This window comes from Palaemon carinicauda, chromosome 45 (genome assembly GCF_036898095.1).
Source record: "Palaemon carinicauda isolate YSFRI2023 chromosome 45, ASM3689809v2, whole genome shotgun sequence".
Lineage (NCBI taxonomy): Eukaryota > Metazoa > Arthropoda > Malacostraca > Decapoda > Palaemonidae > Palaemon > Palaemon carinicauda.
Window position 1 is genome coordinate 39,666,565 of NC_090769.1, and position 17,500 is coordinate 39,684,064.

Genomic DNA, 17,500 nt, shown 5'->3' on the forward strand with positions numbered 1-17,500 from the left:
ATCCAAACTCCTGCTTGGAGCAAGTGCATCAAACAGATATTTCTTGAAGACAAGGGTAGAGCCGATTGCTCTGACATCATGAGGTCACACTTCAGATGGACTGTTTTAGACTCCTTAGAAGCAGAGTGTTTGATAGGCTCATGAAGCCAGAAAGAGACAGAGTTCTTCGAGATCAGTTTCTTTAACCTATCAGTACTGAGGAACAACTTCTGATGCTCTGATCCGAAGTCATTTGTTCTCTTGAGGTAGCTCTGTAGTGCCCTCATTCCGATAGCTAGTCGCATCATGGAGGGAGGAGATGGAGGACTTGAACCTGAGGTTTCTGAAAGAAGGGCTTTTGGTCTTAGACACAAACTTAATAAAGAAGGTTAGTGAGATCTTCCCTCCCTTAAAATTACTCATTGCATAGGAAATACATGTAATTTGCATCCTCTTAATGCTGAGGCTAGTACAAGTAAAAAAAAAAAAAAGTCTTGAGTGACAGACACTTGTCTAATGCTCTTCGTAAGGATTCGTACAGAACATGGTTAAAGGAGCTAAGAGCCTTCATAACATCTCAAGCTTGGAATCTAAGATCTCAGTGAGGACATTACTGTTTGAAAGTCTTCAAAAGACAACTCCCATAATGAAAAGCGGTCCTAGTCTTTCAGTGTGAAGATTTGGCCCAAAGCTGAGCAATAGCCATTCACCCAGAGATGATGCTGGATAGTCTCCATCCACTGAAGTGACAAGAGAGTAGTTATGTATCTGAGAGAAGGTGGGGCCATTGGGTAGTTCTATAGGTACCTTGACGAGGAGCATCAACAGATCCAGAAATGATTTGGCATGTGGTCACTTGGGAGCCACCAGGGTCAGTTTGACGCTCGAGGTCGTTAACAAATTTTTAATTATTCAACATATTAGGACATAGGGCCAAAAACGTAAGTACACAGATTATCCTAGGGATGTTGGAAGAGTCTTCCATCACCCATGAAAGATCTGGGACAGAAGAACAAATGACAAAGCTTTTTGTTTAGTAGAGTGTCAAACAAGTAGATCATTGGGGACCGGTTAGCAGGGACCATTCCGCGTCTACTTCCTGCCCTTAATGGTTGACTGAATCCCCTAGATCAGTGGTTCTCAACCTTTTTTACTTCATTCTCCCTTCATGAATTCTCAACATTCGTGTGGCTCCCCTTCATTTTTCTCCCAAATCCCACCTTGCCAAAAAAGGCAAAAAAAAAATGAATAAATAAAATGTCGATGAAGAGAACACCCTTGCTTTATTACAAAGTTTACCGTCATAATTATATTATATTGATAGATTTCTGTGATATGCTTAACTTACATCACTAGACTACAAAAGACTAGCAGACAATAGCAAATTTGATTTGGATGGGAAAAAGTTCAAGTAACCTCTGCATATTTTATCACACATCAGTGGGAAAGCTGATATTGTTTCTTTTCAGTCAGTTGAAGAATCCGAGGTTTCGATTGTGCACATCTCATGTCGCCGTCCAGATCCAATCGGTTCCGGCTCTTATTCTTAATTTGTAGAAGGGTGAAGAAACCAGACTCACATAAATAGGTAGTTGAAAAAGGCAAGAGTAGTTGAAGTACAATCCCACTGACTTTTGGATATGACTGATGCATCGAACACCAGAATACATTCAGAGATTTTTCTTCATAGAGATCTTTGGCAGCAGAATTTTGTTTGAGATCAAGGAACTCGTTCTGAACATCACTAGGAATGTTAGTAATATCAAGAGTGCCAGAGAATGGATTCCTTACCAACTCCCCTTCTTCCTCCTCGAATTCTGGGGAGAACATATTAAGTTCACATTCCAAGGATCTCAGATGCTGAATGATTTGTTTTAAGTGATGGGTCAAGCAAACTATCTTCTTCATTCTCGTCAAGGACAGCTGAAAGGTTTTCAAACATGGCAACCTTCCTGGCACCGACTTTCCTTTGCAAATTCTGGAGCTTGGCAAGAAAACCACGAAGAAAGTCCATCAGGTGGAACACATTTCTTAAGATTCAACCTATATAGCTGCTCAAATATATCTGCTAAATATGAAAGACGTGGCTCCCACAAAACCTCATAGAAGGGACTCGACAGATCATCTTTCCCTTGCATTTCCAGGAACAATTTAGGCTCCCCCCGAAGTTAAAACACTCGATTCACAACATTGCCCTTGGAAAGCCAGCGCACTTTGGAGTAAAAGAGGAGAGCTTCATGCTCCAAATCCATGTCTCTAGAAAAGTTCTGGAAAAGGTGAGAGTTCAGAGCTATAGCTTTTACAAAGTTGATGCATTTGACCACTGCCTCCAGGATCTTGCAAAGTTCATCAGGGAGGGCTTTCGACGGCAGTGCAAAACGATGGATCATATAATGAACCGCCTTGGCCTTTGGAGCTACTTCCTTGACACGCTTCAGCAACCCTAATTTTGACTCCAGCATCGCTGGAGCCCCGTTTGTACAGACTCCACAAAAATTTTCCCATGGGACCCTGTTAGCTTTCAAGAAAGAAAATAGCTTTTCAATCATATCTCCAGCTGTTGTGGTGGTCTCAAGTGTACATAATAGATATTCTTCCTTGAAATCACTCAAGAAAACATACCCAACAAACACGAGTAGCTGTGCAAAAGAACTCGCATCCATTGACTCTTCCAGTTGTATTGCAAACATACCAGCTGGAGACTATTTGATCCCCTGTATCACTTTTTCCTTCATGTCATCTGACATTTCACTAATTCTCCACTTCACTGTGTTGTTTGACAAGGAAATTTGCTGAATTTTACGTTCACTTGCATCTCCAAGAACACGCTTGACCATCTTTAAAGTACATGGCTTAATCAAGGTTTCACCAATTGTGTGGGGCTTCTTTTGCTTCACTATTTCGAGGGCAACCTCATATGATGCCTCAACTACACTTGAGGTCTGTTGTTGGAAAGCACTGATCGCATCCAGTTTCTGTTTTCCCAAACTACTTTCGTGGCGCCTGAAGAAATTGGGGTCTTTCTCAGCATACTGTGGATGGATGCTCAACAAATGATGCTTCAACTTACTAGGGTAACTAGGCCTCACAGAATCATTCCCTAGTACTTTGAAGCACAGTACACACTGTAGTTTCTCGATGCCATCAGCGAGGATTGATGTAAATCCGTAGCTAATGTACTCTTCATTGTACCTTCGCTTCTTAGTAACACTAGTAGCCATTGCAAATCTAGGGAAAATAAAGAAGACAGAACATCAGAACAAACATTAGGTGATAAGACAAAAGAATGATGATGAAGGACAGATAAATAGGACAAGTGATAAAATGACAAACACGCAAATATCCAGAATGTAGAGAAACAACAGCAAAAAGTAGTACAACGGGTATATGAACATTTTTCGAAAATAAGCAGAAACCAATATCTCAATGAACAACTAAAACCTCAACAGAAAACAACCTTCCGACCACAAAACTCTAATCTTTCAACAAGCACCAAAAAACCACCAAAACAATAATGCCACATTGAACCACACCGCAGCCGCGCCAACTTCCTGACATAATGATTACATCAAGCAAATTGCTTATATATTCACACAACAGGTATCCAGACGAGTCAAGGCAAAACGACAATAGAACCAGGTATGAACACAATGGCGGGAAAGTGAAAAATATGGAATTTTTAGGGTATACCACAAAACAGAGAACCGCGAAAGTGGATGTCGCGATAGTTGGTGCACTACTGTACAGTATGGTTCAGAATCAATTATACCCACATGTTTACGTGATGATATCCCAGGCCACACTAAGATCATTCGATCGCCTCTCTCCCTGTCTCCCAGTGACTCACCCTCACTCACCGCCCGGTGTCTCTCACCCGTCTCACACGCGTTCATTATCCCTGTTTTCTATCACACCTACACTGCACAAACAATTACAATTTCGCACAAATACATATATATACACGTACACACAAATTCGTAACAATATTATGTAACAAAATTTTATTGTCAACTTAATCAATTAAAACAGAAAATTTTCTTTGCCAGGAGAGTGATGCAAGTTTTTTTTTTATTCAGATTTCTAACATTATTTAGCAATGTATAATTTGCAACAGTCTACCATGGCCCCCCTAAATTCTTGCCATGGCCCCCAGGTTGAGAACCACTGTCCTAGATCATACCTCTTCCCTGGAATGTAACTCGCCAATAGCTCCACTGCATTGTCACACTCCGATGTGGGCACCTGCTTCGCCAATTTGCAGAGGGATTAGGACACCATCCTGGCTTTCTTTTTATATGTAGGTTGATGTGATAGTATTTTCGCTCTTCAATGTTGTCGAGTGCCCTAACAAACACTGTTGGTACGATTGTAGTACCAGGATTGCTTCTTGTATTTCCAATCGATTGATGTGCAAACTTTTTTTGCCCTTAAGACCACAGTCCGGAGGTGGTCTGGTTCCTAATGCGTGCACTCCAGCCCTCCTTGGATGCATCTGTGAGAAGCAGCATCTCCGGAGAGGGAGGTACTCCTTTTGTGAAGTTTTTGTCATCCAGCTACAACAAGAGGTTGTTCAACACTTATTCCACTAGAACCTGTATGTGTGGATGATCAAAAGCTGTCCAATTTATCTTTAGACACCATTGAAGTAACCTCTGGTGGAGGCAGCCCATGAGGCAAGATTTCTCCAGGAATGAAACGTATCCCAGAAGACTTTGTCGCTGCTGTGATAGAAGTTATTGACCAACTGGGACCACTTGTTCCAGCTCTCAGAGTCTGTTGATGTGATTGTATGATGGAAATATGATGGAAAGATTCTCGAGGCTGACTTCTCTATCAATATTTCCAGATACTCCATCCATCTCTTAAACAAGAGACTTGACTTCTGCCAGTTGATCACTATCCCTGGATCATCGCAAAAGGTAAGAAGTTTGTCTAGATCCTGGAACAGCCGACGCCTTAAGAACAACAATATCAACCAATTGTCGAGATACTGAAGCAGGCGAATCTCATTCAAATGGGCTCAAGCTGATAGCAGCTTGAATGTTAACAGTGAACATTTGGGGAGTTTTTGAAACTCTTAAGCACAGGACTGAGATGGTCCATGACTCCCTAAAGGGTGAAGCAGAGTTACTTTCTGTCTGAATGATTGACTGGTACTGTACTTGGAAATACACTTACTTAGAGATCAACAGAGACCAAGAAGTATTCCTATCTGTAGAGAGTGGGGTTCCCCTGCTGCATGGGACCGGAAAAGGAGCCATCAGAGTAAAGTAAAGATGGCTGCATGAAATGTACTCATAATTACTGTTGGGAAAGGAATTTGTAGAACTCAAACAATGCCGGGTTTCCACCATCCCATCAAATTCATCAGCAATTGTCAGCTGTAAAAGCCAGGAGACCGATCTTAGAATATTTCTAGGCACATCTAGAAACTTATCCTGGTTAGTTGTTCTGTGTCTTGGTGAACTCCTCCTCCTCTTCTTTCTGGAAGCAAGCAGGTCCTCCTCAGCAGCTCACCAGGGGGAAAAAAGGTGCTGGAACACATGAAGCAAGGGAAGGCAAACGATGACACTTCTCCTTCACTGGTCAACCATTCCCAGCAGTAGTTCGACTCCCTGCTACGGGCGGTGTGAGCTCGTCTGCTGCAGCAGATATGGATACATCCAGAGGCACCACATAATGGGTCTCCTCTGTAGGCGAGGCAGGAGAAGCAGCTGGGCAAGAAGACTTCTAGGATGTAGCAGCTAATAGAACCTAAAGGAGCTTTTCACCTAACGGGGCAACATCAATACCCATGTCAGGCCACAGCAAACAAAGATCCAGGTCCATGCATGGGTCGTAAACAGTAGTTAGAATGGCGAGAATACTTTGAAAGAGGGGCAGGGGGCTATTGGCTTCACTGGTGGAAGGTAATACTCATGTTTCACTCAAAGAACTCCTTCGAGGGAAGGGCAGTGGTTCCCTTCCACTTCTTACTTTCTCTGACGGAATCACATGAAGTAGGGAAGAAAGAGCTAGAGTTTCTTTGGCCTGAGGTCAGGTGCTGCTAAGACTGATGCTGAAGAGTCTTTCTTTGACTTCTTCCTGGTCTTCTTCGTGAACTCAATTCACTGCATAGGAGGCCACTCTCTACACTCAACAAGGGAAAGCCTGAGAGCAGTCATGCTCTCTGCAGAAGATACACAGTTGATGAGGGTCTACTTCTAGCATACTCGTGTACAGGCCACATCCTCAGCTGGGCTTAACAGGGCACAGCTGTAGGTCTGCTCATGAAACGAACATTGATACGCTAACACACTACAAACAAACTAAAAAAAATAAAGCATAAATCAGGTAGAATATCAGCCAAAGTCAAAGTGAAGGAAGCGCTATCTGTTGGGGTGACAACTAGCAGAGTTTACCTCGTTCTAAAAAGCTTAACGGACATTCCAGCTTCGCTGAAGTCCTACTCATCTTAAAAGGTCAAAGGTTTGTATTACATAGGAACAAAGGATAATTTTATTGCAGACTTTGAAAACAAGGCATTGAATAAGAAAACAATCTTTTACATAAAGTGCCAAGACTGATTCTACATGTAGTCTTGGTGAGAAAAAAATAAAATGCTTCTGGAATAAAGAAAGGGACACCTTCTCACCTTATCATAGACACGGGCGGATGAGAGCTCGTTCTCGATGACCATGACGATGATGCCCACCATGCCCATGACGAGGGCATAGTCTGAGATACGCTTCCTTTTCTCGAAAAGGGCCTTACGCCTCCCCAACCGATACCCGACGTTTGGTTTGTTACGCATCCTGAATGAAGCTGTCTTTGCGGAGGATTGAGCCACCTTCTCCTCGGTGTAACGTGGGTATTCCGTGTGCACGCCCACTAGGGCAATACCCGGATCTTCGCCTTCAGCTCCACGCCCACCGCCCCCGCCGCCTCCACCTTTCATCGACCCAGGGATCGACAGGGTGGAAACCGGCTTGCGTAGCTGTTGGGAAACAAAGAGAGAGCAAAGGGTATTAATTGATTCACTGACAAATAGATAAAAATTACGCTGATGATTTTTTATTTTACCATGTAAGATTAATATTGAAAGGCACAAGGAAATAAAATCTACCCCTACTTGAAATACAAAGAAATAAAATCTACCCCTACTTGAAATACAAAGAAATAAAATCTACCCCTACTTTATATATATATATATATATATATATATATATATATATATATATATATATATATATATATATCTATATATATATATACATATAGATGTATATATATATTATATATATACATATATATATATATATATATATATATATATATATATATATCTATATCTATATATATATGTATATACATATAGATGTATATATATATTATATATATATACATATATATATATATATATATATATATATATATGCATATATACATATAGATGTATATATATAGATTATATATATGCATATATACATATAGATGTATATATATAGATTATATATATATATATATATATATATATATATATATATATAGATGTATATATAGATATATATATGTATATATATATATATATACATATAGATGTATATATATAGATTATATATATGTATATATATATATATATATATATATATATATATACATATAGATGTATATATATAGATTATATATATATATATATATATATCAAATATATATATAGATGTATATATATATATATATATATCAAATATATATATATATAGATGTATATATAATATATATATGTAAATATATGTATATATTTATATATATGTATATATATGTATGTATATATATATATATATATATATATATATATATGTATATATATATATATGTATATATATATATATATGTATATATATATATGTATATATATATATGTATATATATATATGTATATATATATATATGTATATATATATATATGTATATATATATGTATATATATATATGTATATATATATATATATATATATATATATATATATACATATATATAATGTGCGTGCATATATATATATATATATATATATATATATATATATATATATATATATATATATATATATATATATATATATATCATATTAGAATACTTAAAATTTATACAATTTATTTACCTACACAAAATGGCTACTTCCAATTAGAAAAAAAAATACTCATATTCTATTTCAATTTCAACTTATGTAAATTAACCATAAGAAATTGACATCTTCTAGCATGGTCGCCTTTGTTAACGAGAAAACAGACGGAACTAGGTTTCTGGTCATTTTATATAAATGACCAGAAACCTAGTTCCGTCTGTTTTCTCGTTAACAAAGGCGACCATTTCTGACAGAAGGCATTTTATGTGATTTCTTTCGATGGGTAAAGCATGTACATAACAAACTACCAAATTCATCTTGCAAAAATAAATATCTTTATAACATTACAAACTAGTATTCAAAATTATCCATTCACAAATAAATATTATAACATATCTGAATTCCTTCCCCTTAAATTTTCGAAAAAAGGGTAATCACTTACCTTAATTTTATTAAAGTAAGTCCTCCCTCTTTACCATAATCTAACCCAATTTTGTTTCACACTGTTTTTTATTGAAAAGAAAATCATTGTTGAAAGTTTTTGAGGAAGTGGTGAAAATTACAAGATAGAACATTTCAAGTATTCCAGTATTGATAGTGAAGTCAAAAGAAAAGCCAGGAATGACTGTAGATAACATTTAGACACGAAAACAGATGAAGCTGATTATGCTATGAATTCATGGAGCTGCTATGCTGTAAGAATCGCTCATAGAATTATTAATGACATCTCTATGGGAGCAAAGAAGAAGCAGCATACACCCATAAGAAAGAGATGAAGATAGGCAACGTTGGATGGAACACTTTAGTGAGGACATGAATAGGAGATACGGAAGGAATAATTTGATTGATATACCCCTAAAGCTGGTGAAGACCTTGGTGTGCCTATGAATGAATTCAGTGTGCTTGAAGTAGAATCAATCATTAAAAACTCAGGAGATGAAAAGCCTTGGTTACGATAAAATAACTGCTGAGATGGTACTGGCCGAAAATGAGGTGACCCCCAAAGAATACTTATAAGATTGTAGAATGTGGCTTGAAGAAGCAAACCTGATGAATGGGAGTTAGGAATGTTGGCAAAAAAAAAAAAAAAAAAAAAAAAAAAAAAAAAAAAAAAAAAAAAAAAAAAAAAAAAAAAAAAAGGCCCTAATTGCAATAATTACAAAGGCATCACATTTACGTCAGTTGTATGTTTATTCTAAAGAGACTAAAAATAAAATTGATGAAAAGCTGAGAAATGTAGAATCAGGATTTAGGTAAGGTTGAAGTTGTACTGACCAAATTTCCATTTTGAAACATGTGGTACAGCATATTGTGTAGAATATAGAAATCTACTTTTGATCGCATTTGTGGACTATGAAAAGCCTTTGATAGTGTGCACATGCCAGTTTTGTGGAGACCCCTGCATCATTATGGAATTTCTCTTACATAGGAAAATTTCATTAAGTCTGTTCATGAGCATAGCAAGTGCAAAGTTAATGTTAGTCTAGTCCTATCAAATGAATTTCCAGTGAACAGCGGAGTACTCCAAGGGAAAGTGTTGTCACCTATGCTGGTTATCCTCCACATGGATTTTGTAAAACATAGAACAGTTGGAGATGGTGGAAAAGGATTGGACTGAATTGATAATAGAAAATTAGCTGACTTAAGACTATGCTGATGATGCTGTACTTATTATCAGAACACCACAGTATTTGCAATGCTTGCTTACCAGAATCCATGAAATATCACAGGAAGTTGGGGTCAAAATAAGTAGAAGAAAGCCAGAGAGGATGAGAACGGAATATGCAATGGAAGATGAAATATCATTGGAAGGAGAAGGAATTAATGAGGTATAATCATTTAAGTATCTAGGAACTATGATCTCCAAAACATTGTCATTAGAATTGAAGTTTATTGAAATAATGAAAAAAGGCAAATCACACAACGGCTAGATTAAGTATATTTTGGAAATCAAATGGCCTGAAATTACAAATATAAATTAGGCTATATATCAGTTTCGTTAGTTCGGTGTTATTGTGCAGACTTGAGTCGTGGTATGAAAATGGAGTTCAACAGATTTAGTAGATTTGAAAATAAACCCTCAAAATAATATTTGGAGTCAAATGGCGGGGCAGGATTAGAAAAAAAACTATGAGAGATTACTCGAGTGCCATATGTAGATCGGATCACAGTGAGACGTACAACAACATGGTTTGTGCATGCTTTTCGCACTCCACAAGGTAGATTAGTTCACACAACTGAAGCACTAGAAGATTTTGAAGACCCAGGGCTACATGGCTCAGGACGATGAAGCGTGAAGTAGGAGTTGATGAATGGAGAAGTTTTGGATTGAAAGCTACAGATAGAGACAACTGGCGATATCTAACCGAGGGCCCTTGCGTAAATAGACGTATAAGGAAATGATGATGATGATATATATAAATCTAAATATAAGTTGGTATATATATATATATATATATATATATATATATATTCACACACCCTGTACATATATAAAATACTCATGTACTGTACATATACGAGTGTACATACATATACACAATTACATGTATGTATGTATGTATGTATGTATTTATGTGTATATATATATTTATATATATACATATATATATGTATATATATATATATATATATATATATATATATATATATATATATATATATATATATATATTTATATATGTATATACACATTATATATATATATATATATATATATACATATATATATTGTGTGTGTACCTATATAGCTGTATATATGTGTATGTATTAAGACTTTTATATATACATATGTCTATATATATATATTTTTGGGCTCAAGCCATGTCGTCCTGATGGAAGTTCCTATAGGGTAGCTTCCTAGGGTATATTACAACTACGGCGATATTCCCAGAGAATTTACCTTAAGGTACCAGAATTCTAACTCCTGGAGCGAGTATCCCTCGTGAAAGGGATATCGCGACATATCAGAGGACGTATTCTAGACACGTCACATGGCAATCTACATCCTGGACAGAGATTTCGTCTCGTAGGAGGTGATTGGCGAGATACGAATTCGGGAAAGAAAAAGGGGAGCCGCTCCCAAGGCTTCCCTATCCCCCGATTCGTATGCGTGCCTGGCGCCAATCCTGGCGCCATCTGTATTCCTTTTTGCGTAGCTTAACAACTCGGTGTTTTTTCCTGTTTTTCTCACAAATCTTGGATTTATTCGGCTTTTCATGGCTTCTCCGTCTTCGTTGGCCTCTGATAAGTTGAGTATAGTGTCTGTTATGTATAAATGTAGGCTCTTGGTTAAATTTTGAGTGATTAATAGGATTAATCTTTGATACAAGAGCCGTAGCCTACCAGAGGTGTCCTGGACACTGTCGCTCGCTAGGTATAAATTAGTTAGTCAGAGCGACATTCCTGGTTGTTTTGCTTTAATAAATTTTAGCTATTTAGCATTACATAGGATTTCCTTTCGTGCTTAGTATTATTTGGCGAAGTATTCGCCATTCTGGCCTACGCTAGGCCATGTAGCCTAGTCGTTTGGTCCTAGTACTTCATGCATGATTTTGGTTTTTCCGAGTGTAATTAAAATTTTATTGAAGCTTTAGGCTATATTTTATACATTTTAGACTGTGTGGAATATTTCCAAGATTGTATACGTGTGAGTTTCAGTGAATTAGGTAATCGATTCTCTTGGTGCCTAGGCTAGTTGCTTATGGAGCCTTAGTATACTTTATCATACTCCCCGGTTGCTTTCTTTTCTTCGGAGAAGGTATGCAATCCCTTTCCCTCTGTTTAAGCCTTGGGCTTATCCCTAAGTGGTTTTTTCCGAATTTATTTTCGATAAAACTATACTAGGGTGTTACTGTACCTTCCTGTTCCTGTAGTTATGGTTCAAGAGGGACAGAACAACAGAGTTTTTAGTCTGAGTCTGTGTTGTCTGGCTTGGGGCTGAGTCCCCCTCGCTGACCTAACACATACAAAGGGAGCTTAGCTCCCTTAGGTCACTACCGAAGGTTTCTGTAGTTATGATTCCTTCTTTTGTGATCTACCAGACTAGTCCTGTTGCTGTTCTCGGGGGAGGATAAGTTCTTCCCTTGGGAGTAGCAACGCCTTCCTTGCTTTGGTGCTCTGGAAGCTGGCAAGTATTGCTGGCCTTTCCCCTTAGATCTCCCTTAGGCTAAGATAAGTTTCTTGGCTGCGGGTGATCTGTCACTAAAGCAAGGTTGGCAGGACCCTCTTGTCCCTTCCCCCTCTATCTCCGTAATGGCCTAGCCATTACTCTACTGTACGTCGTTCTACATCTAGACCTAGTATAGGTTAGGATGTGGAATTGACTCAGCCCCTTGCCGGCCGGCAGAGCTGGCCGGCAGGGGTCTTACTGTACTGTACGTCGTTCTACTTCTGGACCTAGTATAGGTTGGGATGTGGAATTGACTCAGCCCCTTGCCGGCCGGCAGAGCTGCTGGCCGGCAAGGGTCTTTTGTTTTCGAGTGCTGCCCGGACCTCTCTTGGTCCCTCATCCATGCCTGCCGGCAGAGCCGGACGGCATTGGTCAAGGAAGCCTGAATTAGTTTCTCCCCTTCCTTATATGCACTCTTTCGGTTGCCGGGCTTGGAGGTTGTGTACACTCTTATCCCGGCATCCATTCTATTTTTCTTCTAGTGCTGTACCTGTCCAGGCCGGCAGCCGGGCTATGGGGCCGGCAGCCGGGCAGGTGTAGTCCTCTGGTTCTTTTGCTGCCGGCTGGCATCGGTCTTGTACCTTTGCCGGCCGGCTTATGTCAGCCCTTGTCTGCCGGTCACCAAGAGTGTGGCCGGCAGCTGGGTACTACCTAGTGTAGTTGCTGTCCGGCAGCCATTGCCGGCCAACACTGGCTGTTACCGGCCGGCAGTTGCTGCCGACCGGCACAGGCATTTGAACCAGAGTGCTGCCGCCCTATAGCTGTTAAGTAGTATACTTTAAAGCTAGTTGGGGTGTGTGCCGGCCGGCAAAGGCAGGCCGGCACACATCCCCCTATACTGTACTAGTATTCTTCTGTATAGCATATACAGTAAGAAGAAAACTATAGTAAGGGTTTTGGTACAGCACTGTATCTTCTAACACTATTGTGTTTTCTTGCACATCCCTTTGCTGTTGCCCTCAGATAGGAAGCTGAGTTCTTCCCTGTCTATTATCCAGGATTTTAAAATCATTGCTTAGGTGTGAGCTCCACCTGTTTCCTCTGGAAACCTTGCATTGGTTACTCTAGAAGAGATAAACCATTTTGATTTTATTATCTGGAAGGCTGCAACAATGGGTTGTGAAGGAAACACAAGTGTGTGTCTTTCCTTTATGAATTGTTATGCTATACTATGCATATCCAGTGATACATAGTTCACTTGATACTCATGGAAATTTCTTCTCTTTACAGAAGGACACTCCGAAGTGGGGAAGTGCTTTCTGCAATGTCAGCAGCAAGAACCTCTGCGGACATGAGTTTTTTAGGAGACACGCAGCATACGCTGTCTCCAAGGATGATCTCCGGTATTGGGACCCTCAGGTATGTACTGTGTGCACTAACCTGATTACTGAGACATTTAAATAGCTAGGAAGAAGCTTCGTACCTGGGTAAGGGGCTTCCAAAAGAACACTTCTGGCCCTTATCTTCCAAGTGAGAAGATGAGGGCGTATCCTTTCCCTAAGGCATCAGCTGATGCAGTGATTCCCCAGCCTCAAGAGGAGATCCCCTAAGTTCAGATCCAGGTGGATGCTGAAGTCGCGGTCGCGATGCAAGACATCCAGCTAGATGACAGGATGTCTGATGTGGACGGGTGTCAGGAGGAAGACCTCCTGGCAGAAGCCCAGGATGAAGTTCAAGCCCCTCTACATCGGCCGGTCTCCCAGTAGAGCTGGGACAGGCCCTCTCTTCTATTGTTGGAATGATCCAACAAATGCAGAAGGAGAATCAGGAGAAGGCGGCTGCAATGGAACTGCGAATGCAGTGCCTTGCAGAATCACATGGGCCCCAGAAAAAGCTCAATGTGAAAGACCTTCCCTTGTGCTCAGATGCTAACCCATGGAGGTATGCTGAGCACATGCCGATGACGACTGGAAAGATCGTCATCTCGGATAAGCTGGGCTCAGTTCCCCTGGAGGGTGGAATTCTGGCCCAGCAAGGCATCATATCCGGACTGTTATGTCCGGCTGAGGAAGGAACCAGCTTCAAAGGAGAAGACAGAGCCGAAGGAGGTCATAGTGATGGACCATGCAAGGCTCAAGCTCTACTTTCATCCTCGATGAAAGAGAGGGGCTTCTCTAACTCAAAGGTAGCCACATTGAATAGGAAGCTCCCTTCCTTTGTGTCCTCGCCTACTAGAGCCTTCCCCTTTTTACAGAAAGGGTTTCTGGCTGTACTAAAAGCAATCGAGGCCGGCAAGTCTTGCCCCTCCCTAGAGGAGTGTAAACCCTTGTCGCTGGCCCTGCCTATGGACCACAAAGACTGGAAGGACGTCCATCTTACGTTCTCAGTGGGAAAGTTGGAGGCTGATATTGCCGGACGTCAGTTCGGCAAGGACCTCCCTAAGCTGTCTGACTTTCTTTTGCGAAGTGAGTTCGATACAAAAGAAAGACTGACTGCCTCAATGTCTCTTCAGACTACTCTCGAGACGATGGCAAGTGACCCCAAGGTCCATGAAATGTTCATGGTAGGGGCTAAGCCTCATCTGGCCACAGTGACGAAGGACCTTTATGGCTTCGTCAAGGCAAGGAGAGCTTGTAGGGAGTTCGTGTTTACCTCGGCTACGGTGAGGCACGAGCCAAAGAAACTAATCTCCTCCAACATTTGGGGAAAAGACCTTTTCCCTACCGACTTGGTCAAAGAAGTTGTTGATAAGGCCGCCTTGGAGAATAGAAACCTTCTCCAGAAGTGGGGCCTGGCTATCAAAAGAAAGTCTAACCCGGATGAGGGTCCTCAACCAAAGAGGAAGACTATGAGGACTAGGCTACCGTCTCGGCCAGCCAAGCCTCTTAGACAGCAACAGCAACTGCAATTGCCATTGCCCCCAGTGCCCCAGATCGTGGCACAAACCCCGACCACCTTTCAGTGGGTACCCCAGGCCGTGTCGACACAGTCCACGGCATTCACCCCAGCGTTCGAAGGGCAGTCTACTTCCTTTCGAGCAAAGCCTAGAGGAGCAGCCAGAGGCTCGTCTAGACGCCCCTCAAGGGGAAGGGGATTCAGGGGTGGTCGTGGTCAGGAAGGCAAGACCTCAGGACGGCAGTCCAAGTGAGGTGATACCGGTAGGAGGGAGACTTCTGAAATTTCGGGATTGGTGGACCTTCGATCCCTGGGCCCACAGCCTACTCAAGAATGGACTGGGCGGGAGCTGGTACAGCACTCCACCCCCGTGCCTTCGGTTTATCCAACACTCCACCCCCGTTATGGAGGAGTACGTTCAAGAACTGTTGGAGAAAAAAGGTGATCCGAAGGGTGAAGCCCATCAATTTCTAAGGGAGGCTGTTTTGTGTTCCCAAGAAAGACTCGGAAAAGCTCAGAGTCATTCTGGACTTGTCGCCACTCAACAAGTTCATAGTGAATTGCAAATTCAAAATGCTATCACTGCAACACATAAGGACCTTACTGCCCAAGAGGGCATATTCCGTCTCTATAGACTTGTCAGACGCCTATTGGCACATCCCAATTAGCCATCGACTCTCCCCCTACCTAGGGTTCAGGCTACAACGAAGACTATACGCCTTCGGAGCCATGCCATTCGGGCTAAACATAGCCCCAAGGATTTTTACGAAGCTTGCGAGCGTAGCTCTCAAACAATTACGCCTAAAGGGAATTCAGGTAGTAGCCTACCTGGACGACTGGTTGGTGTGGGCAGCATCCGAGACAGAATGCTTGCAAGCTTCCAGTCAAGTGATCCAGTTCCTAGAGTACCTAGGCTTCAAGATCAACAGAATAAGTCTCGACTTTCTTCATCTCAAAAGTTCCAGTGGCTTGGAATCCACTGGGACCTTTTGTCACACCGTTTCTCCACCCCGGCGAAGAAAAGGAAGGAGATAGCGGGTTCTGTCAAGAGACTTCAAGATTCCGAAAGGATATCAAGACACGAGCAGGAGAGAGTACTGCGCTCTCTCCAGTTTTCTTCGGTGACAGACCCAGTGCTAAGAGCACAGCTAAAGGATGCAATCGGAGTTTGGAGAAGTTATGCATCAAACGCGTGAAGAGATCTGAGAAGACCAGCCGCTTCGGCTAAGTACTCTTCTCAGGCCTTGGTCCCAAGCCAGACATCTAAAGAAGTCGGTTCTTCTTCAGCCACCTCCCCCGTCGGTGACGATTCACTCAGACGCCTCGAAGGAGGGATGGGGAGGTCACTCTCACAGGAAAAAAGTCCAGGGGACTTGGTCCAGGCTATTCAAGACCTTTCACATAAAACTTTCTAGAAGCTAGGGCAGTGCTCCTTACCTTAAAGAAAGTCTCCCCGCGTCATTCGTTCCACATAAGGTGGTGATAGACAGCGAGGTAGTTGTGAGATACTTGAATCGACAAGGATCGAGGTCACCACCTCTCAACCAGGTGATGTTGGCCGTCTTCCGATTGGCGGAAAAGAAGAAGTGGTACCTGTCGGCAGTTCACCTTCAAGGAGTCCGCAATGTGACAGCGGACGCTCTATCCAGGTTCACACCGATAGAGTCGGAATGGTCCTTAGACGCAGGATCATTCTCCTTCATTCTGAATCAGTCCCAGAACTGCAGATAGACCTCTTTGCGACGAAAGACAACAAGAAGTTGCCCCTGTACGTGCCCCGTACGAGGACCCCTTAGCGGAAGCAGTGGACGCGATGTCCCTCGACTGGAACAGATGGTCCAAGATTTATCTGTTCCCTCCTCACAACCTTCTGTTGAGGGTCCTCAACAAACTGAGATCCTTCAAAGGGTAGCGGCAATAGTGGCCCACAAGTGGCCGAACAGCGTGTGGTTCCTCCTGGCATTGGAACTGTAGCTGAAGTTTGTACCACTACCAGATCCAGTTCTGACCCAGCGAGTCCAGAAGTCAACTGTCTGCGCTTCATTACAGAAAACCCGGACCCTGCAGCTCATGATTTTCTCTCCCTAGTGGTGAGAAAGCGTTTCGGGATTTCGAAAGCCAGTATAGACTTCCTTGAGGAATATAAGTGCAAATCTACTAGAAGGCAATATCAGCGTGTAAGTCTGCTTTGACAAGACCCATTCTATATGCCTTCCAGGTCGACCTAGGTAACGAGATCTTTAATAAAGTCCCGAAAGCCTGTGCTAGGCTCAGACCTTCAGCACCTCCAAAGCCCATTTCATGGTCTTTAGACAAGTTCTTCATTTCGCTTCTCTGTTGAGCAATGAAGAGTGTGCGTTAAAGGATTTGACACAAAAAGTTATTTTCCTATTTTGCACTCGCGTCCGGG

The 17,500-nt window shown here is 41.4% G+C and overlaps 1 protein-coding gene across 6 annotated transcripts in view; it reads right to left on the reverse strand.

Moving 5' to 3' along the window:
• SK (small conductance calcium-activated potassium channel) overlaps positions 1-17,500 on the reverse strand; it is a 606,282-nt gene that overhangs the window by 235,690 nt on the left and 353,092 nt on the right. For all 6 annotated transcript variants that reach the window (XM_068367473.1, XM_068367472.1, XM_068367474.1 and 3 more), the window contains exon 2: positions 6,614-6,955. In XM_068367473.1, coding sequence (XP_068223574.1) covers positions 6,614-6,955 — 342 coding nt within the window. The remainder of the gene's footprint in view (positions 1-6,613; positions 6,956-17,500) is intronic.